The 24174-nt window shown below is 37.6% G+C and overlaps 2 protein-coding genes across 2 annotated transcripts in view; both read right to left on the bottom strand.

The window, feature by feature from the left end:
• Positions 1-1933: 1933 nt before the first annotated feature.
• Positions 1934-19915, bottom strand: LOC115816333 (antigen WC1.1-like). Its single transcript, XM_030779288.1, is given in 16 exon segments — positions 1934-2172; positions 6337-6432; positions 6846-6944; positions 7107-7259; positions 8101-8415; positions 8871-8939; positions 9154-9456; positions 10052-10359; positions 10472-10835; positions 10982-11296; positions 11531-11842; positions 15445-15627; positions 16199-16211; positions 16416-16449; positions 18602-18716; positions 19876-19915. Coding segments are annotated over 16 exon segments (2958 nt in total).
• Positions 19916-21655: 1740 nt separating this feature from the next.
• Positions 21656-24174, bottom strand: part of LOC115816331 (deleted in malignant brain tumors 1 protein-like) — a 51393-nt gene continuing 48874 nt past the window's right edge. The window contains exons 17-20 of the mRNA XM_030779287.1: positions 23900-24015; positions 23601-23699; positions 23110-23187; positions 21656-21747 (exon numbers count right to left, since the gene is read on the bottom strand). Of these exons, the coding sequence (XP_030635147.1) occupies positions 21656-21747; positions 23110-23187; positions 23601-23699; positions 23900-24015 (385 nt within the window). The remainder of the gene's footprint in view (positions 21748-23109; positions 23188-23600; positions 23700-23899; positions 24016-24174) is intronic.

The following is a 24174-nucleotide window of genomic DNA, read 5'->3' as shown; positions in this document are numbered from 1 at the left end:
AATGGGAATATTTCTAAAACATCTGTAACATGTAACTGTCTAAATGCTGCAATACTTTTAAGAAATCTGTTCTTCCTTCAACATCATCTTAATCAATAAAGATGGACAACTCATTGAACAGCTCATCATTTAAATGAATTCATTTGTACCAATAGTAAATCTGAAAATAAATATTTGAGTTGATGAAGTACAGACTGACAGAGCTGAACAGTGGTGTTCCTACATCACTCCCTTGTCTTGGTTTATTCACCATCTCAGTACTCAGTGAGAAAAGCAACTTTATCTGAATAATTTAGTCTTTCAAATCAAAGTTCACCTTTGCACATTACTAACTCAATCGCCCCACCTACTGGACAGTCCAGCCAATCAGATCCAGACACAAGGATCTGAAATCTGTTTATACCACTGCACCTGTGTCTGTAGCAGCGACCCACGAGAGACACATTGAGGGAGGGGCTCTGAGATTGAGGAAAAAGTAAACAGAAATAAAATGTCAGTTACGTTCTCTGCTCCATCAGTTTCTCTGAGAATGACTTATATCAACAGTAAATACAGTTTCATTTAACATTGCTTTCAGCATAAGAACAGGCTTTACAATGTAAAATACAGTTTACACTGAAATAATCACTGTCAAAATATGAAAATACACATCCCATCAAAAAACACATAACTGACATACGAATCAAACAGGTAACAGTTAATAACATCATCAAACAATAGTAAGGTATCTCAAATATTCCCTTCTTTCCAGGACTTGTTCTGAAGAAGAAACAAAAACAGACAGGGCTTAGAGATGGAAGAGAAAAGAGGAGGAAAAGAGATTTGAGGAGGGAAGGTGTTTTAAGCATGTGAGGAGGTTCAGAGTTTGCTATGGGTCTGTAAATAGGACAGCTCTCCGAGAGCTCATCACACTGACACTCCCCCTAGTGTAGCTTAAGGTAATGACGACCAAGACCACTAAGAAAACCACAGTGAACCAACATTCATTCGTGAATACAGTTCATATCAATGACTGAATTTCATTTGCACTGTTGATTTTTCAGCTTTATTAATGAATGAATTTATATTACACCAGCCAGGCTTAACACATTCATAAACCATGTTTACCTGAGAATGCAGTCATCCATGTAGCTACTAATGAGGTTCAGGAGGTTTGTAAATAATTTTAGCCAAACACCGGCAAATAAAGGACCGCAGTGTTGGTGGACTCCTCAAGAGAAAGATTCACAGATTTTGTCCTAACTTATGAAAAAAAAATGAAAATGAAACTTATTTTGAGACTGTGCTCTGTGTATCTGTGTTGAGAGTGCAAATTTCCGGCTACTGGGTGTGCAAGCAAACCTACCTTCAAGACTGTACTTGCTCAGAAATTTCAGAGTTACAGACCCAAGTTGTTAAGGAATATATATATATATATATATATATATATATATATATATATATATATATTTTTTTTTAGGAGTTGTCAGAGAGTCCGTTAACAGGAAAGGGGGAAACATACAGAATCCTAAACATAGAATGTGGACTGTGTCTCTGTGAAATAGGACTGAACTCCACTGGGGTTGTGGGCTGTGCTGTGTGTTTGGCAGTGTTAATTAACAGCTATTTTGTCTTTCTTACATTCAACTGCAGGTGATCGTTCGTAGAGTACCGGACTTTTTAAAACTGACAGGTCACAATGAAGCCAATGTGAAATAAATATGTGGTTGACAAGTGTTAATTTGAGGAGAGGAATATAATGATTGGTTTAGTTTTTTAGTGGATTGCTGAAGGAATGGTGAACAAGGGGGAGGGTAAAAAGTGGGGGTGAATTTTGGCAGATCACTCATAAGCCATGCAGTGACTTTACAGAAGAGTTATAGCACCTCCCATTACCTGCAGAAGTCTAATCTATAGATCATTAGTGTCAGTCTCAGAAGCTGGGTGATGCAGATTAATCAGTAATGGCCAGATCTTCCCGATGTTGGGGAGAAAACAGCAAGTTTTTGTTGTAGCCGTGATTTACCCAAAAAAGTTTGTCAGGAACAAATCTGAGGTTCTTGGTGTTGTGGGAGGGGTTGTTTGTCTGTATGGAGAGGTTCTGCAGTAGAGTGGGTTTAATGGGAAAGCAGGTGAACTCAGTTCTGTCCAGGGCATGTTTAAGGTGACAGTTGGACACGTATGTGGACATATCTGACAGACAGACAGACAGACAGAGATTTCCTCAGTTAACTTGGCGGAAGAGAGAGGTAAGGAAAGAAAGTGCTGTCATCAGCATGGCAATGGTTTTGGACAGATCAACAAGAATGATGATGAAAGATGTTGCGTTTTCTCTAAATTAAACCTGCAAAAGTGTAACTACCAGCTGTAAGACCATGTTGTCAGACAGTTCTGACTCTCAAGTTGTCAATAAAGTTTAGCTATATAGTGATAAAAATAGTGATATTAAAATCTTAACATGAGTTCATATCAGGGATTTCAATTCACTCACCTTTGGAAGGCTCTCTTTGGAAGACATCATAACATGTGCTTACATTGTATGAGATTTAAGTTGGATGTATTCTCAGTTGTTAATGTAAAGTCTATGGTGATATTCATCATTTTATTTAGATCTAATTGAGATGAACCAGTTTATTTTAATAGTAACTGAGGTTTTGTTAATCTTCCCAACAACAATAGTCCCTGGTCAACAAGAGTCACATTTATAACAGTAAAGACTCTTTATCATAGACATATGACATAATATTATGTAAAATATATGACATAACAATCTCAATGTTCATTGTCTGTTGTCAGAGTTTGAGAGGACACAACAAGTATTTGCAGGTGAGTCTCATATTATAATACGTATTCAGAATTATTAATTGCATTATGTATAACTAATACAGATACATCATGTTAGTGTATATGATTCAGTAATACTTTACTAATCTGATCATGTGATCCTAAAGTGTTTGATAGTGCAATGATAGATTAATATCTGAACTGTGTTATAGGTACTGAGGGCTTTAATGGTTTCATCCAAACTGTCTGATTCAAACATTTATTAACCTCTATCATTATTATCTATAATGTGATAACATATGTTTAAATCAGAATTCTCTACATGTTCCACAGTGGATATAAAAGCTGATCATTTAAACTGATCCGATAATAAAATACATGGAGGTGTGAATTTTGTTGCATTTTATCCAGCCAAATGAGGATCCCAGGAGTAATCATTTCCTGCTCAGCAGAGATCATGTTAGGTCACAGACGTTTAAGTTTTGCTCATTACATATGTTACCCCCCAGTGGCCAGAAAGAGTAACTACAAAATAAAAGAAAAGCAGGCAGGCATCCATGAGCCAGATTTTCAGTGGTGTTTTAGTGAGAGAGTGAGAGAGTGAGAGAGAGGGGGGGGGGGGGGGGTAGTGTGTGTGTGTGAGTGTGTTTATGTTTGTCCATCTATTTTGTGTGATCTTCAAAAAGTCGACTACCTATAAATCTTCACAATTTTTTAAATAACAGAATAAAGCCAAAACAGTTAAAGCCTACTGCTTCTTTTTAAAATATTTCAATATGTATGGAAGTATTATTTTCTATTTCCATATATATATATATATATATATATATATATATATATATATGTATGTATATATTGACAACAGACATGTTAAGATCATCCCTTTCTCTGGACTAAGGTTTGACAGTACACTAAAATGCATCTTGTCATAAGCATTTGGAAATTTATGCTCAGTAATATCAGTGTGCGTGAGAGAGAGCGAGGGAGAGGGTTATAGAGAGAGAGAGTGAGAGAGAGAGAGAGAAAGAGAGAGAGAGAGAGAGAGAGAGAGAGAGAGAGAGAGAGAAAGAGTGTATATATTTGAGTGCTAATTTGTAATACTGTCCTTTACTGAGATCAACAGTGCTGAACACAGCTGTCTCACTGACTTATAATTTTATATAACAGGTTTATTTAATTATTTAATTATAATTTTTTATATTTTATTTTGGGGAGGGAAAGAGGGAATCTAAAAAGCAGAAATGAAAGAATAAACTTTCACACTCTTCACTATGGTTCCATTATCTACATAAACGTTCTGGTACACCTTGCTTATATGTTCCCTAACATGTTGTTTTGGGTGAGCAAAATTACCCTCCTTAACTTCACATGTAAAATTACTGTGTTTACAACTGAACCCTAAATATTCAATGTTTAGATTAGTAAGCAATCACTTAAGCACAATCAGCAATTTCTAAGGAAATATAGGTTTCACATCAACTCAAACACATGATACGTAAGGGCATCCACATGAAAACTCTTTATTGAATTTTATGCACTGACAAACAGGTATTTATGCTGAAGGTTATGATGTAAAGCAAAGTCATACAGTCCTTAAGTGATCATTTTAAAAGCATGAACTAAATAATAAGACTACTTGTAAATGATGTGGTAATCAGGGTAATTGTCAAGATGTGACAAATTCATAATGACCAGAGCAAAATTAATGACTGATTAGGCACTACAACAGCTGATATTACAAAAAAGTCGAATTAAAATAAACATTAAATCTACAGTAAATGCCATAAGCAAGTCCAGAAAAATATAGCAAAACGAAGATGAAAGGAGCATGATTTTATTTTTTCTCTAACCAAGCTGTTTATTCCCTGAGAAGAAAAAGAAGAGAGAGAAAAAGACTGCAGTATTACAGTGTATTAACAGTACAACATTATATTTCCTACACAGCTCAGTTCTTCTCTTCCTACAAATTATGATTTTTTATGCAGATTCTGTTGTCAGTGAGCCTTCTTTTCTTTTATTTGGTCACTTCGGTTGTGTTGACGTAATCTTCAGAGAGTTTTCTCTTGCCTTTGAGAGTTTCTTCCACCACATTTTCATATTCCATCTCTATTGGAGTAGGGAGAGACAAAATTTGAAATTTGTTGTTTATGAAAATAATGCTGCTTACTCAGTTTGACTATAAACAGAATTTTATCAGGGACCCTGATCCTCCCTGTTAATCAGTCTCAGAGAGTATAATATGGCACTATAATGTGGTATTTTGTTTTTTGGAAAATACATCAGCCATTATAACAAATCCAAAACTGATCATGATGCTTTTTTGTCATTTGTATCTGTAGTGGGGATGTGCATCCCCCTTACTGAGGCCGATGCGATACACATCTCGATGAATTTCCAACAATCTGATACATTAAAGATACATATGAAGCAACTACTAACATGATACGATATGGCGATATGGTTCACCCCCATTGCGATGCAGTGCAATTTGACATGATTTGATTCAGCACACTGTGATTCAACACCATATGATGCGATGCAAAAGAATGTGATGCTCAGCATGGTACAGATAGTTTGATTTTATTTCTTTGGTTCTTCTTAAGCAGACAGCCAATCATATATTAACTAAAAAAGTGCCATTTTTATTTCACATATTTGTTTCTCTTGCACTGCAAGTCAGTAAGCATCTCATTTATGCTGTTTCTTTTTGACCGCTAAAAAACACTTGGCCCTTTCACAAACAGACCTTTTCACAAGTCCTTTGAGGTGCAACAAAAATGAATCAAAAATAACAGTCCATGATAATATGTTAATGCTGGATAGTTTTTATAGGTGGATTATTTATTGAAATATTGAAATCATCAGTGACGTAGTTTTTATCCGAGGCCTTGCCAGGGATTTAACCAAGATCTCTGGTTTCTGGTACAGAATCTTAATTCAGAGTTAATGCCTTAATTTCAGAGTTGATGCCATGCTAGCCTGGTTTCTGAGTAGTCTGCTAACCATAGTGTTCCACTTCACACTTGTCAAGATGTCCAAGACATTACTGGACATTGCTAACAGCAAATATTATGATGATATTTTCAGTAAATTTGCGTTGTAGTTTATTCCCTCACTTTTACTTTCATGAGAAGTTGTCAGTTACTTCAAATTATTTGGCAAAGCTATGACCTGCCTAAAATACAAATTCGCTCTGGTCTTTTCTATGGGCTCAATACTGAATATTTTCAGACACACAGTCCACTCATTTAATTTACTCGCGGGATTTCAAAATGTAATCAACAAATACAGCAAATAAAGTTGAGCTGAACTGAAATGTGAGGTGATTGATAAAATAGGCTGCTACATTAACAAGGGTGAACTTTTCCAATGAGACCATTTTCCTCTTTGATCAATGAAAGTGTGGTTGCAAAACCTCATTCAACAAAAGGACTAAATATAAAAGTCCCTGTTAACCAGTCAGATAACTATGCCCCAAGATGATGATAACATCTTATTTGCTACAAAAACACTCAGAAATGTAAAAGACAAACATGTGTGAACACACTCATGGACTACTCATAGAGTACTCACTCTGAACATTTTGCTGAACATCTCCAACAGACTCAACATCATCATAATCCTCTGGTGTAACCTCGTCCTCTGGTGTAACCTCCTCCTCATTTCCCCCTATGTGAAAATTCAGACATTTTCACTCCATTCAGAACATACACTCATGTGTCAGGTCACCAATAGTTTTCTCATCATCATAACACTCAACTTTTTTGTCTGCAAAAAACAAAGAAATTTAACTGAGTGGGTACTGTATGCGAGGACAGTCAACCTTCATATTTGTGTCTTTTCTCCAAGTCTAATGAAAGCAATGATCTAGGAGAAATTATTATTCTGTTATTCTGTCTCACAAATAACAAGGCACCACTGGATGTGTATGCATTAGCCCAGCTATGGCCGGATGCATTGCTTTACACATTCCAATAGCCCCATGCTGATCAGACAGTCTCTGACTATCTCCCGTGAGACATCTTCAAACATCTTATGTTTGGAAATTTAAAACAGAAGTTCCCCAGAGATGTTTCACTCACCCCTCTGAACAGTGTTGCTGGTTCTTTTAGTCATGAATCTGTCATGAATCTCCTCATAGACCACTTCAGACACAGTCATGTGTTTCCTCTTGGAAAGGGCTGAGTGAGAGAAGACAAAAAACAATGGATCATATTTCATATTTGCAGCATGTGAAGGCAGTAGCAGAGATGAAGAAGAGAGCTTTTTGCTCCTGCTCTCTGTCCACTTTAAAAGAAATTTTGCAAAAACTCGATGTCTCCAGACTTCAAAGTTTCTCCTACCTCTCCTCATTGCTCTATTCTGGTAAAACATCACAACCAGAAGCACCACCAGCAGTAGGAGCAGTGTTCCCAGAACCAGGAAAACCGCCAAGGGAGCAGAATGACGTGGTACTGGAGACAGAGTCTTTGAGGTCATGGTCCGTATGGTAACAACTGTTGGAGACACAAGAAAAAAATACAGAAAAATATCATACCACAGCATTTTGAAGATTTATTCATCACTGAACTGTTAGAGACATGAGAAAAAACAATTAAAAAAAATCACACCACAATATACTGAACCTAAAAATTTATCTATCATTTTAACGTGATACCCCAACACCTGGCTAAATGAGCTACTGGGTTAGAAAATGTAATCATTCACATATTTATATTTTGTACTATTGATGCAAGGAGATAGTTTTAAGCAAATAAAGTTTAAGGAAGTTTTTTGGGTTCACCAGATGTTGATTTTTAAGAAAACAAGAGTGGAGACAGGAGGACATACAGGTGATCACATTACCTGATGTTGGTAAGGAACTGGTAGATGTCATTATTTTCCCTACAAACACAAAAAAAAACATGAAAAGCTTGTGTATAAAGTTGATTGTAACTGTAATGACACTGGATCACTTTGCTATCACATTTTAATGATGGCAATATTCATCTTAAATTTACAGTTCATAACAATGACATTTACCAGTGGTGGTTTCAAGTTGAGAGGACTGATCTGTAAAAAGTGAAAGATTGAAGTAGATCATCAAACTCGAACTTAATTCAGTTTCTTCAATTTTTAATACTAGATGTATGCTTTAGTGATGCATGGTTTAATGTGGTTATAGTTGAAATGAATGGCATTATCCATATTAACCAGATATGAATTAATCAGTTTGAAAACAACTGGCACAGGCACAAAAGTTTAAAAGATAGTATAATAGTGGTAAGTAATATCTCTGTATGAATAAACATAATATATTTGACTGTGTATAAGTAGATCAGAATCCCTCTCTCAAACCTGTACAGGTGACCTGGGCGTGTCTCTCTTTGGAACAGTCAGTGTGGTTCTTCAGGGAGAGAGAGCAGTCCCACAGCTGGAACTCACTGCCTCTGCACTCCACTCTACTCAGCCACACAGTGTCCTCTCCATGACCAGAGACAACACTCCCATCAGCCCTCAGGGCCTGACCACAGCCCAGCTGCCTGCACACCACCTGAGCATCCCTCATGTCCCACAGATCATCACAGACTGAGCCCCAGGTACCGTTATGATAAACCTCCAGCCTCCCAGAGCACTGGCCCTCTCCCCCCATCAGTCTGAGGGGTAGACGGTCTACAAACCAAATGTTCAAAACACATACTCCTAAGTATTCCCATAAATTATTAGAATATTCAAAGCCATTGCTCATTATGCTCTCATAGAAACTATACCCATGTTTCACACTAAACGAAGCATGGAACTGCAGAACAAACATGACCATTTTTCACTTGTACTCCAACTGGCTGGATCTCTCACAGTTAATGTGTCATAAATTCCTCTGCTAAACTGAGACTGTCACTCATCAACTGCTTGATGGCAAATTCATTTTGTTTTGTTCTACAACACTGAAGTAATCTCTTACTTCATTTCAGTGATTTCATTTTTTAAACCTACACTCATGTTCCCCTATCCATTTCTATTTAAAATTAGTTAGGACAAGATTATCTCCTTTATTAAGTGATGTCAATAAAAACATTTTCATGAAAGAGGACAGAAATATAATTTGAATAATTTTCAAGTTGTCTCACCTGAACATGGCCTCTGGGCTGTAGATGCTGAACATGTCAAATGACTTCGTGGGTTGGAACTTTTTTCTTCTGTATAAGTAACAGAAGTAACATCACACCAACTTCAGTTTGTTACATAAAAAAACATTCATAATTTTTCTTTAAAATGAAAAAATAATTGGATCTCATCTACATGTTCTAAAATGCTCCTGATCTTCACTAGAGGTACAAAAACTGCATATTTTACAGGTGAAAGAATATAAAATGCAACCACAGATAAGGCTAGAATATAATGCTGTCTTACTTGAACAGGTAATTTGAGCCACTTCCACATCAGTGCATTCATTCTGACCCCAGGGTGAAGATGGACACTGCCACAGAGTGACGTCATGTGGTCTGCATTTCATTAAATCAAGCCAGTTTGGAGCTGAAGCCACTCTTGGTCTGGCCCAGTCAACACTGCCACTCTTTCCACAGTTCAGCTCTTGGCAGATTAAAGAGGCTGTGTCTGAGTCCATCTGGTTCATGCAGACATTACCCCAGGTCCCATTATAAAATACCTCCAGGTTCCCTGAGCAGCCTTCAGTAAGTCTGACCTCTTTAAACTCTGAGAAAACAAAGTGTCATCTTTAAGAATGACTTACAGTGTTGAGTCCAAGCTGTGGTCTGAAATTCATCTCTAAAATAGGAAAAAGTAACTTTTGCAGAGGAGTGAAAATCCCAGTTATGAAAATCGGCATAGGTTCTGAGGCACATTTTTCAGTTTCGTCCATGCTATCAATAATCCAGTACATTAATAATAACAATTCTGTGGATCAAATCTATGATCAGCTGAAACTATCACCATGTGAAGAAAAGAGTACATACATCTTTGAAATATGCATAATTTTTTAACCCCAGTGCTCCCCGGGCGCTCACCAAGGAGGCTGCCCACTGCTCCTGCGTCTGGTGTGTGTTCACTACTGGTGTGTTGGATGGGTTAAATGCAGAGGACAAATTCACTGCTCACTGTTCACAGTGTGTGTGTGCAATCACTGAAACTTAACTTAGACTTAACTTAACTTAACTTATAAGTAAAATATTTTTTCACAAAAGAAGTGGTGTGCACCAGTTAAGTCTTTACCAGCACATTTATCTTCAGAGTAATAAACCAATGGTTGCATACAAATGATTCATACAAAAGTCTTTCCATGATTGAATACCTGAACACACCACTCCCACATCTTCACTGTGTCCACAGTCATGTTGTCCCCATCTCTTTGAAGAACAACTCAACAGGGACGTCTCATTCCCCAGGCACTCCACCTCATCCAGCCATATGGGTCCAGTTCCAGGACCAAACCAGGCTGGAACTGGGGCACTCAGGGGCTCTCCACACTGGAGCTGTCTGCACACAACCTGGGCATCCTCAATATCCCAGGAATCATCACACACTGTTCCCCATGAGTCTTTGTGAAAAATCTCCAGTCTCCCTGCACAGTCACTCCCAGAACCCACCAGCCTGAGGGACCTGGGACCTGAGTCTGCAAACAGGCAGAGACATGCAAAAAAAACAAAAAGGCTTCAGCACTGTAATTATTTTATAGCATTTTGACGCATATTATGACAGACTTCAAACAGACGATATTAGATCTATCATTTTAGATCACTAGAGTGTCTCACCAGAGCAGATGACTGACACATATTCACTGTGACTGCAGTCTGATCCACCACTGCTTCTGCATTGATATACATGAGGTTCATTCCCAGTGCATGAAAAATCTTTCAGACACAGTTCAGTGCCTTTGATGCTGGATGGAGAGGAGGTCCAGAACTTTACAGCAGAGCCACAACCCAACTGTCTGCAGTCCACTGAGGCTTCAGGGAAACCAAAAGAGTTCAACAGAACTCTCCTCCAGGCCTGACGGTAATAAAGCTCAACTTCTCCCTCACATTCTCTCTCTCCAATGGTCCGCAGCATTCTATCCTGAAGAGACTTTGAGGAATCTAAATAGAAGAGCATATATTTATCAAAAACATCCACCAATTCAGTGATTTATTATCATAATATGTTGATTTTGATCAGTTGTTAAAAATCATGTATCTATTAAACATTGTAGCAAAGACATCACCATTCAACTATGTAAGCTCACCAGAGCAGATGACTCCAACATCCTGTTCATGAGAACATGAAGCTCGACTCCATGAGGAGATGACACATTCTGACAGGTGGGTCTCATTCCCCTGGCAGTCAAACACATCAGACCAAATGTGGCCACTCCCCTCTCCAAAACGGTCCAACGCCACGACACCCAGAGCACTCCCACAATTCAGCTGTCTACAGAGGACACTGGCAGCTCTCTTGTTCCATGATACATCACACACTGTGCCCCACTCATTCAGGTACCGCAGCTCAACACGACCAGCACAGGAGTCAGGGCCTCCAACCAGTTTGAACTCTGTGTAAACTGTGCCCGAAAAGTCATCCATTAGAGTCACAGACACATCTACTCTACATGCAAGGGAATGTAGCAGTACATGTTGGACAGGTCTTTTCTAGTAAATACATAGATAATAAACAAGTGAAATATTCTTGTAGGTTTTCAGTATAATGTTTTCTACAGTTTCTACAGTGAAATATTACATTTCCAGATGTTTATGATGATTTACTCAAAGGTGAGGGAAAAAAAAGGAAACTTTACCTGTGCATGTAAGTCCCACATCATTATCGTGAGAACAGTTTTGTTTTTGTGAAGGTAGTTTTGGACAAAGGAAAATCTCAGATTCATTTCCTCCACACTGAAACTCATCTGACAACACATGGCCCTCCCCTCTGCCAAAACCTGCTGCTCCCAGAATTTCTCCAGGAGCCCCACAGCCCAGCTCTCGACACACAACCTCTGCATCTTGCTGGTCAAAGGCAGCATCACACACCGTGCCCCACTGGTTTCCACGTAGAAGCTCTAGTCTCCCAGAACACAAGTTAAATCCATCAACTAGTCTGGTCACATGACCTGCCATTTCAAAAGACACAATGACTTCATCTTACAAATGTAATTAAAAGAACTTGCTTTCACATTTGATGGAGATAATTGTAGTATTTTAGTGTAAATGCTTAAATACAGTTTGCTAAAATGCCATGAAAACTGCTATTGTAAAGTGAGTCTTTAAATGTTTTCGTGTTGCTTGGCAGGAACTGGAGGTGAGACTTCATATTTTGGAATCTGTGGGTTATTAAATGTTTCACTAACTCTGAGATTAAAAACAAACAAATAAATAAATAAAAGCTCACACAGTATCCTCATATCTGCCTTCTCCCCTCTCTCTAAAGACAAAATAGAAAATCCTGGATCCTTATGCACCACAAAGGCCATGCTACATGCATGGTGATCATAGCACCATCTGCACCATTTGGCCATAGTCTGACAGGATTAAATTACAAGTAAATTACCAGATCGCCTCATAGGACAGTATCTTGTGGCAATCTGGATTCCTCACATTCTCTTCAGTGGCAGTAATACACAGGCAAAGAAAGAAGGAAAGAAAGAAAGAAAAACACCATTTGATCATTTTTGGAAGCTAGAGACTGACATATGCTTTTTTACAACCCAAATACAGTCAGCTAAACTTGAGCATCAAGAACTCACAGGATTATAGGAATCAGACTCATAAGAATTCAAAGGTCAAACACAACTAGAAAATCAGCCGCCATGCAGATGACACAGCCTCAAAACCCATTTGACTGGTGACAGGAAGTCCACAGACTCATAACTCAGTGTGCCATTTTACATTGCTAAAATGTATTGACTCGATGGTGGAACACTTGTGACAAATGTTATGTTAGCTTGTGTGTTTTTTTTTTTATGTAGTTATTTTTTTAGATGTTTACTGCATGTCTCATTAAACCTGTTCTGGAGTTTTGAAATGTTTTTCTATGGTTTTCTCTATATAGTGTCTATAGTGACTATATAGTGTCACTTAGTGCAACCATTTGACAAAAACTGGAACATATACTACAAACCATCAGTTTGCCCAGTGCTGTCTGCCTCGAAACATGTAAGCAACTTCATGAAGAACTGTCCTCCAAATATTTTTTGGAACCTTTGTTGATGGGAAAGTGCATTTTGCTTTTCAACCATTATAGATCCAAAAAAAAAAATCAAAAACCGTAGTTTCATATATAGGGGTACTTTAACTCCACTTTGAGTACTCTTGGATGGTGGAGTTTAAAAACCGTGCTCCTTTCACTACTGAGAACATGAAATGTTAAACATCTCTACTAAGACGTCAGAGTTATTCTACCCCCATCACTGCAAAACTAAAAAATGTCCTTGCTGAAAGAGCTTTGCCACTTAAGTTTCTTTAACATATTTGACAGTTTAAGTATTTTAGTATTTAACATATTTGACAGTACTGTAACAGAGTTCTGTTGCTGTTTCCTTCCTAGTTTGGACAGGGCATACGGGGAGTGGAATTCTGTTGAGCAGTTGTGTTGTTAACGACTTTTTCTTGCGTAAAAAAATGATTGTTCTGTGACGTGGTATGTGTGTGTGCTTGTTCTCTGCAGTTTATCTACTCAGTCAATGACTTAAAGGTGTGTCACCATTTGGAAGCTGACTCGTGCACAGGGCTATTTAGCAGTGGTGCGGTTACTTTAAGTTAAATCTGATGTATCAATTGCTGTGTGACTAAGGCAGTGGTGTTTTGGGAAATTTGCAATAAACTGAATTTGTTCAAATGGATTATTGCTTAACCTGCAGTCCTGACTTCTGTTACAGTATGTTCTATTGCAGAGCATTAAGTAATGTCAGTTCATCTGAAACTAGTCACTACATCCATAGTGTTAAGAATACATGCTGTGTAAGCTTTGTAAACTAATAAATAATGAGTATTGCTAAGTAGACTAAAACTAGTTGAAAATGATTTTCTGTGTATGTATTGTTCACTGTGAAAGTGTAGGTTATTGAAAAATCAAGTCACTCAAACTTAAAACAAGATTGATTTTATGATTAATTCAAGATAATGAGTTTGCTTTTTTTTTTTCTTAAATTAAGTTAACTTATTGAAATTTACAGTGATCAGTCTATTTATAAAAACAGCTGGTACCGACCTTAAGCTCTGGATTCATGTTCCTCTCTCAATTAGTGGCATGAATGGTAATTATGCTCGTTTTACCAAAAATCAACCCCCTTGTATGACTCTATATGGCACTGCCCTCAATTTCAACTTGGAAGTTGTAAAAAAAACCCAAAAAAACACATCACTTATTTCAGCATATATCAGGATCTCAAGTTGAAACCCATAAATGAGAGAGAGAGGGAGCGATAGAGAGAGAGGGAGCGATAGAGAGAGAGACAGAGAGAGAGAGAGAGAGAGAGAGAGAGAGAGACAGAAAGCAGTTTCTTCCAATGCCTGTGGTTTAACCACAGAACAGGTGCACAAACCTGACTGACACTCCACACTGAGGCAGCTCTGCTGCTAACATGTTACTGAACCTTTTAACTAAACTAGAGGGACATCATATATTTTTTATCATATTACTGACACTGTGTCTGCTTCCTGTCCCATGAATATTAAAAGTATGAGACCCTGACACATCTGCTCTGCAAACTGAATAAACTTTAACCCTTTCCGCAATTAAGCCTAGAGCTGATAACGAGAGTAATAAATCTTTGGTTAAAAAAGAAAAATAAATAGATCTTCAGATATGAAGCTATTAAAACTCCATACTGTTACATGTACATATATATAATTTCACTTATTGTACCCTCATGGACCATCCACTTCATAAAAACAAGAAGTCACTGCAGTCTGTCCTCCATTTTCCCATTTCCCCGGGAAAACGGAGTGACATCCTCTGTTATCGGGAAATAAAATTCCCAAAGGGAGACTAAGGCTGAAACATACACTGAGGTGTGGGGAGTGTGAACTGTAGTAGGCAGTGGTGGGAGCCTCTCCGAAAACTTGAAATTAGCATCAATTTATAATTTAAAATTGGTGTCTTTGCAAGTGGACTGCTTCTGCTCTCACGCCAACAATGAACGCATCAGTGTTTTGACACGTCTACAAGTGGTGTGTGATACACGAATGGACCCATTTCCTAATTATTTCTCATTATTCTTCATTGCTCTGTAATATCAAGCACCCATTCTCACGCTCTCTCAGTAGTGCCGTTCTTCAGCCGTCAGAAAATTATATTTATAACAGCACAAAAATAATGACATTTCTGAATGACTGATTGTGCCATCTTCTCTGTTTTAACTAATTGTTTTCTCTGCTTTATGTTCTGTCACTATTACTCATCGAATTACTTTTATTTTTATTTTGTTTTATTGTTTTGTTTTTACATTTGAATAAAGACACTTTTTTAAAAAATGCATTTACTTATGCTTCCTATCATCGATTTAATTTTTTTCCTTTTGTGTGTGTTTTGCTGGGGTCAGTATTTCACCTGGTGAAAACACTGAGTGCTCAGCAATTTTAGAAAACAATTAGCTGCAGACCGACAGCGTGAGCAACAGAGTTAAGATTAAGATACAAAATAAATGTGCTTGTCTAATGAGTCGGCATGTCAGTATATCCATGTAATTATATAGAAAAGTTTTGTCCAGTCTACCTGAGCAGATGACTCCAGCATCTTCAGAATGAAGACAGTTATGTTTGCCCCATCCTGCTGATGTACAGTTCTTCAGTGTAGACTCTGATCCACTGCAGGCCACATTATCCATCCAGATTGGTCCTGATCCCTCTCCAAAATGAGCATTATGCAATACTGCTACAGCCTCCCCACAGTCCAGCTCTCTACACACCACTGCAGCATCAGTCTTAATCCAGTAATAAGAGCAAACCGTGCCCCACTGTCCCTCATGAAGAACCTCCACTCTCCCAGCACAGCGCTTACCACCATTCACCAGCCTCACACTGTCTGAAGCTGACAGAGAGAGAGAGAGAGAGAGAGAGAGAGAGAGAGAGAGAAACTTTTCTTTGTAGAATTTTTTTTTAAGATCTTTTGCATATATTTTACAAGATTCTGTTTCAAACTGAGTTACATTTAACATTGTGTAAATTGTATGCAAGGAATTGTCTAAGTGTAACATTCAAGTGATTTCCAGCCATGGATCATTTTCCAACTAGATAAATAATTCACATCTAAATATCAACCAACAATCTTTAATTTTACTGCTGTGAATGTCTCAATATTGTGCTACATCTGTAAATATTTCTATAATACTCATTGCGATTACAATGAAAGGATTCAGTCTCTCTCCTAATCATTTATTACATCTTAAACATATTTTCTTTAATTCTGTCTCTACACTTCACTCCTTTATAATGATCACTTGACCTTTTGACCATGAACCTGCACTTACCAGCTGTGATGACCTGAATGATGGAAAAGAGAAAAATGATCCACAGGCAGCTCTCCATCTCTCTCTCTCTCTCTGCCCCAGACAACACTGTTTGAACAGCTCAGCACAGAGAAGAACCTTCACCTCTGATCTCCCAGAGTGACTGAAGTATCTGTGCACTTTCAACCCCCCTAGAGACAGCACCCTCACCACAACCACCAATTACACTCACTCTTACCTTATTAGAGAAACGACCACAAATCATCAAACAGCTACAGGGACAAATCAGAGACAGGCGTTTAGTTTTTCTCCAAATTGATCAAATCTTTAAGATCAGTGCTGCTGAACAGGACTCCTCCTCTCAAGATCTGAAGACACGTCCATGTGAGGAGAGGAAATACACGACTGTATAGACGCAAACTGTGAGGGAAGAGACGGCCGCCGATCAACTCTCAACGTCAGAGAGTTTAATATCACTTCCTAATGCCTTAAAATACAAGGATCTGAGCAGTTTCAGAATTATAAAAGTTTTTTTAAATCTATGTTATGTTTTAAACAATAAATTATGTGTTCTGCTTTTGAAAAATATGTTTTATTACCTGTTTGAAATCGGTTTCTCTGATATCACTATATTCCCAACAGAAGAGAAATGAGGAACTAAAGAGGAATTCACAGTATCATTTTCATACATCAACACACAGACATACAGACAGACAAACAGATAGATAAATGTAGTCAAAAATGTAGAGAAACAATTCATGATATGGTAATAAATCACAGAGTATTTAATCATTTTAGTCCATATCAATCTGATGAGGACAGATACCTCTGCTACTCTTTCCCTCTCTCACTCCAGTATTTTAATCTTATCTGATTAACTTACTAACATATCCTGACCGTCTCAATTTGTTTTCATCATATAATGAGAAAAGACTGACAGAGAGAGAGAGAGAGAAAGAGAGAGAGAGGGGGAGAGAGAGAGAGAAAGAGAGAGAGAGAGAGAGAGAGAGAGAGAGAGAGAGAGACTCAGCTGTGAAGAGCAGATGAAGGTTAGGAGAGCTGTAGGGTACAGATGGTCTGGAGGTCTCCTCCTTCATACTGCAGTCTCATACCAGGTGCAGGTCATACAGAAGTTTTGTTTTTCATTGGTAGTAGATATAACAAGTGGCCGACAGTCACACTCACATTCACTCACACTGAAACACACACACACACACACAGTCATATACACACCCTCACACACAGGCCTTCCTTTCCATTTTTCTTCCAGGTCCTGTGGTCTGACTACACAGAGCAGATGTGAAAACCTGTCTGACACTCCACACTGAGGAAGCCCTGCTGCTGCCAAGTTACTGAACCTTTTAACTAAACCATGGAGACATCATCCAGTTCTTTCACATTGCTGACACTGTGTCTGCATCCTTTCTCAAAAATATTAAAAATATATACTCTTGATACATCTGTTTGAAAAGCAGTTGAATCCTTGGTCATCTTATACTACTGAAAGAAACTTAATCAGCAAACAGTAAGCCAGAGGTGGCAAAAGTAAAAGTAGAAGTACTCTTGTTAAGAAAAAAAGTACTCTAAGTAGAGTTAAAGTATCCATCCTGAAAAACATTTAAATACGAGTAAAATAGTCACTCATTTACAGTTTACGAAATGGGTTGTCAGTTTAACTCTACTTTGAGTAATTTTATTTTAGCAAGAGTACTTCTACTTCTACCTTTGCCACCCCTGCAGTAAGCAAATAGTTCACACAGATCACTAACTAAAAAAAATACCTGCAGTCCATTAATCAACAAGTCATCTCCTAAAATGTTTTCATAGTCAGAATTTTAAATTGATCAGGTCCTAAAAATACATGAAGGTGTGAAAATGTGAATTTCGTTGTATTTTATCCAGCCAAATGAGGCTTGCAGGAGTAATCATTTCCTACTCAGTAGAGGTCATGTTAGGTCACAGACGTTTAAGTTTTGCTCATTGTGTATGTTACCCCCCAGTGGCCAGAAGCAGTAACTGCAAAATAAAACAAAAGCAGACAGGCATCCATGAGCCAGATTTTCAGTGGTGTTTTAGTGAGAGAGAGAGAGAGAGAGAGAGAGAGAGAGAGTGTGAGAGTGAGAGAGTGTGTGTATGTGCGTGTTTCTGTCTGCCTGTTTTGTTTGATCATCAAAAATTGTTATACCTCTTAATCTTCAGTTTTTTAAAGAATTAAATGTAGCCAAAATGGTAAAAGTCTACTGCTTTTACCAGAAGAAAGCTTTTGGTCATCAATTCTGTGGTCAGATGACCAAACGCTTTCTTCTTTGTTCAGGTGAATTTTTGTGTGCCTGTCTTGGAGAAGTGGAGCCCTCCTTGGTCTGTGTCCATGGAGACCAGCCTTGTACAGTGTCCACTGGAGTGTCTGGCCTGAGATGTTGGTACCAGAATTGCCCAGAGTCATCAGGATGGCCTTGGTGGTGTTGCTTGGATTCTACTTGGCCTCTCACACTGCCATTCTTGCCAGCATAGGGGTCACTTTTGGCCTCCTGACCCCACACTTTGAGATTTTTCAGTGTGGAACTCTTTTTACTTTTAGATTATGCTTTGCACTGTGGCCACTGGTACTTGAAAACACTTGGATATGTCTTTATAGCCTTTCCCCGTCTTGTGAGCAGCCACAATGTGCAACCGGAGGTCCTCACTAAGCTCTTTGGTTTTAGCCATGACTTGCAATTGACTAGTAACTGACTAGAGAGCTATTGCATGAGCTGCTCTCAATTTACAGTTGATCGGAATGCTCTAGAACATGGTAGAAATTACCAGGACCATTTGGAATGGTGTAGAAGCTTGCATTCCAAGTGGTAAAAATAATTGTGGATGTGGCATTTTCAGCTAAAATGTAAAAAACCCATAGAAATAGTGAACATTATTAACATCTCTGACACAATGTCTTACCACCTATTGTCGTTGTTTATGTCATTTCCAGCCAGATGAAACCTATTGGTCAAATAAAAATTCACTATAAATGCAAATATGGCTTGGATATGAATAATTTTGGGCTTAATTGTAGATATACGGGTCATTCCGTGTCAAACAGATAAGGTTTTGCTCAAATCACGTCTTTATCATAAATGGATCCCAAAAACAAGGCCTGTAAAATATGTCTGTTCAAATTCTATGTTTTCATATTGTTTCAGCCCTTGATATTATTTCGGTTTTATAGCCTCAAAAACGTCTTGTCGGGGAAGCCATGTTTAGGAATTAAAATCTTGCATGCTACCTAGCCTCACCAAACTTTGTAGGATGTTTCCTGTATGCCAAAGCCATTAAAAGCTTGCACTGCATGCCATTTTATTTTTGTAAGGCCTTAGATTTGGAAAGAAGTGCAAAATTCCTAAATGAGGGTGACATTGAGGGTACTAGAAACCTACATTTTTGCACCAATATGATATCAATCATTATTTATTTCTGCAAATACAATCTTTTATTCATTTTGTGCCAATAATTGAGGTGTCTTCCACTAATGGACACGAAGATATTACGAATAAAACAAGGCGTGGTAACATATTTTCATAATTTTCATAGGACCAAAATGATATATGGAGTAGCTAGTAGGAACATAAAAATGTCACGTTGTGTAAAAGAGGCTGGATGCAAATACAGGTCAGTGTCTCCTTTATTTAAAGTTAACATAACAAAGAGTTTCAAAGACTTACAGGATGCAGGCTCAGGGAACATGGCAGACAAAGAAATCATCGTGACATGGACAAATTCCAGACAAGGAAACAGGGGAAACCAAGGAATACTTACATCAAACTAACCAAGGCTTAACGAGGTTTAACTAACTAAGGACAGGTGTGAACTATAATGGGGCTAAACCAAGAAAGCGGGGGGTAAAGGAAGACTTTAGCCACAACTGACCACTAGAGGGCGAAAAAACAAGAGGAACTAAAGAAACAAAGAAGGCCAGAAAGGGACAGGGTGTGACAGTACATGGAAATTGCTTGATGTATGGTTATTGAGGGCACAAAGTGCCAATGTCCTTCCGTTCTTTCTTCATACAAAATAGACACAGATTTGGGAGATATTTTACCTATGGAAGAAAAACGTCCATTTCAGGATTATATTTTTTTTTGCCACAGTATCTCCATGAATCATTGGATAATGGAACATAGGGATTCCACTTATCAAGGAAACACCAAGCATGTACCCAGTTCAGTCCTGCTATGCAAGTTATATGTTATTACATGTTATTACATCTCATGTAATTTCTAATACATAATTGGCCACATTGAACATTCTTTTCAATAGCGTTATTTGATTTTTCTTTTACTGAGTATCTTATTCTTTTTGAAACATGGGATATAAAATTTAACCACTCCATTGAATATAGCATCTATCAAAGTTAATGCCTTCTTTTGTAATGAGGCCCTGACAGTCAAGAAACTAGCGAGCATTAATGACCTATAGTAAAATGAACCTATAGAAAACATGTTTTTCTTTACTCAGATCTATATTTCAGAGGCTGGGACAAACATAAGTAGAAATAATAAGCTTCTTCATAATGGATGATTTTTTTTTTCCTAAAAGTAAAACAATGCTTTCAACTCTGTGGATGTATCTATGAAGGGAACATGGAAGGACATTGGCATTTTGTGCACTAAATGACCAGACCTTAAGCTATTTCCACATGCATTTTCATGTTCCTGCCAGCTACCCCACATACCATTTTAGCCCTATGAAAATGATCCCAAAATGCTACCACGCCTTGTTTTATTCTTTATAACCTCTTGTCCATTACTGGAAGAGACTTCAAATATTGGCACAAAATTAATAAAAGGTTGCATTTGCAGAAAATTCATCACATGTAAAATGACTGTGTTTACAACTGAACCCTAAATATTCAATGTTTAGACTGGTAAGCAATCACTTAAGCATAATCAGCAATTTCTAAGGAAATACATATTTCACATCAACTCAAACACCTGATTCATGAAGGCATCCACATGAAAACTCTTTATTGAATTTTATGCACCGACAAACAGGTATTTATGCTGAAGTTCATGATGTAAAGCACAGTCACACAGTCCTTAAGTGATCATTATAAAAGCATGAACTAAATAATAAGAGTACTTGTAAATGATATAGTAAGTAATGTAACTGTCAAGATGTGGCAAATTCATAATGACCAGAGCAAAATTAATGACTGAATAGGCACTACAGCAATTGTCAAATTAAAATAAACATTAAATCTACAATAAATGCCATAAGCAAGTACAGAAAAAATATTAAAATGAAGATGAAAGGAGCATGATTTTATTTTTTATATAACCAAGCTGTTTATTCCCTGAGAAGAAAAAGAAGAGAGAGAAAAAGACTGCAGTATTACAGTGTATTAAGAGTACAACTTTATAGTTCCTACACAGCTCAGTTCTTGTCTTCCTGCAAATTATATTTTTTTATGCAGATTCTGTTGTCAGTGAGCCTTCTTTTCTCTTATTTGGTCACTTCGGTGGTGTTGACGTAATCTTCAGAGAGTTTTCTCTCTCCTTTGAGAGTTTCTTCCACCACATTTTCATATTCCATCTCTAGTGGAGTAGGAAGAGACAAAATTTGAAATTTGTTGTTTATGAAAATAATGCTGCTTACTCAGTTTGATTATAAACAGAATTTTATCAGGGACCCTGATCCTCCCTGTTAATCAGTCTCAGAGAGTATAATATGGTACTATAATGTGGTATTTTGTTTTTTGAAAAATACATCAGCCATTATAACAAATCCAAAACTGATCATGATGCTTTTTTGTCATTTGCATTTATAGTGAGGTTGTGCATCTCAGTCACTGAGGCCGATGCGATACACATCTCGATGAATTTCCAACAATCCGATACATTAAAGATACATATGAAGCAACTACTAACATGATACGATATGGCGATATGGTTCACCCCTATTGCGATGCAGTGCGATTTGACATGATTTGATTCAGCACACTGTGATTCAACCCCATATGATGAGATGCAAAAGAATGTGATGCTCAGCATGGTACAGATAGTTTGATGTTATTTCTTTGGTTCTTCTTCAGCAGACAGCGAATCATATATTAACTAAAAAAGGGCAACATTTATTTCACATATTTGTTTCTCTTGTACCGTAATTCAATAAGCATCTCATTTATGCTGTTTCTTTTTGACTACTAAAAAACACCTGGCCCTTTCACAGACAGACCTTTTCACAAGTCCTCTGTAGTGCAAAATAAATAAATAAATAAATAAATAACAGTCCATGATAATATGTTAATGCTGGATAGTTTTTATAGATGGATTATTTATTGAAATCATCAGTGACGTAGTTTTTATCCGAGGCCTTGCCAGGGATTTAATCAAGATCTCTGGTTTCTGGTACAGAATCTCAATTCAGAATTAATACCTTAATTTCAGAGTTTCAGTAAATTTGGATTCTGGTTTATACCCTCACTTTTACTTTAAAATTTGATGAGAAGTTGTCAGTTACTTCAAATTATTTGGCAAAACTATAACCTGCCTAAAATACAAATTCTCTCTGGTCTTTTCTATGGGCTCAATGTTGAACACTTTAAGACACACAATCCACTCATTTAATTTACTCAGTGGATTTCAAAGTGTAAACAACAAATACAGCAAATAAAGTAGAGCTGAACTGAAATGTGAGGTAATTGATCAAACAGGCTGCTACATTAACAACGGTGAACTTTTCCAATGAGACCATTTAACTCTTTGACTAATGAAAGTGTGGTCACAAAACCTCATTCAGCAAAAGGAATAAATATAAAAGTCCCCGTTAACCAGTCAGATAACTTTGAACTTTCCCCCAAGATGATGATAACATCTCATTTGCTACAAAAACACTCAGCAATGTAAAAGACAAACATATGTGTGAACACACTTATGGACTACTCATAGAGTACTTACTCTGAACATTTTGCTGAACATCTCCAACAGACCTGACATCATCATAGTCCTCTGGTGTAGCCTCCTCCTCATTTCCCCCTATGTGAAAACACAGAAATTTTCACTCCATTCAGAACATACACTCATGTGTCAGGTCACCAATAGTTTTCTCATCATCATAACACTCAACTTTTTTATCTGTGAAAAACAGAGAAATTTAACTGAGTGGCTACTGTATGTGAGGACAGCCAACCTTCATATTTGTGTCTTTTCTCCAAGTCTAATGAAAGCCATGATCTAGGAGAAATTATTACTCTGTTATTCCGTCTCACAAATAGCAAGGCACCACTGGATATGTATGCATTAGCCCAGCTGTGGCCAGATGCATTGATTTCCACATTCCAATAGCCCCATGCTGATCAGACAGTCTCTGACTGTCTCCTGTAAGACATCTTCAGACATCTTATGTTTGGAAATTTAAAACAGAGGCTCCCCAGAGATGTGTCACTCACCCCTCTGAACAGTGTTACTGGTTCTTTTAGTGATGAATCTTTCATTAATCTCCTCATACACCACTTCAGATATAGTCATGTGTTTCCTCTTGGAAAGGGCTGAGTGAGAGAAGACAATAAAACAATGGATCCTATATCATATTTGCAGCATGTGAAGGCAGTAGCAGAGATGAAGCAGAGAGCTTTTTGCTCCTGCTCTCTGTCCTCTTTAAAAGACATTTTGCAAAAACTCGATGTCTCCAGACCTCAAAGTTTCTCCTACCTCTCCTCATTGCTCTGTTCTGATAAAACATCACAACCAGAAGCACCACCAGCAGTAGGAGCAGTGTTCCTAGAACCAAGAAAACTGCCAAAGGAACAGAATGACGTGGAACTGGAGATTGAGTCTTTGAGGTTGTGGTCCATCTGGTAACAACTATTGGAGACACGAGAAAAAAATATAGAAAAATATCATACCACAGCATTTTGAAGATTTATTCATCACTGAACTGTTAGAGACATGAGAAAAAACAATTAAAAAAAATATCACACCACAGCATACTAAACGTAAAGATTTATCTATCATTTTAATGTG

Source organism: Chanos chanos, chromosome 7 (genome assembly GCF_902362185.1).
Source record: "Chanos chanos chromosome 7, fChaCha1.1, whole genome shotgun sequence".
Lineage (NCBI taxonomy): Eukaryota > Metazoa > Chordata > Actinopteri > Gonorynchiformes > Chanidae > Chanos > Chanos chanos.
Note: the sequence above shows the minus strand (reverse complement) of the source record. Positions and strands in the feature narration are given on the sequence as shown.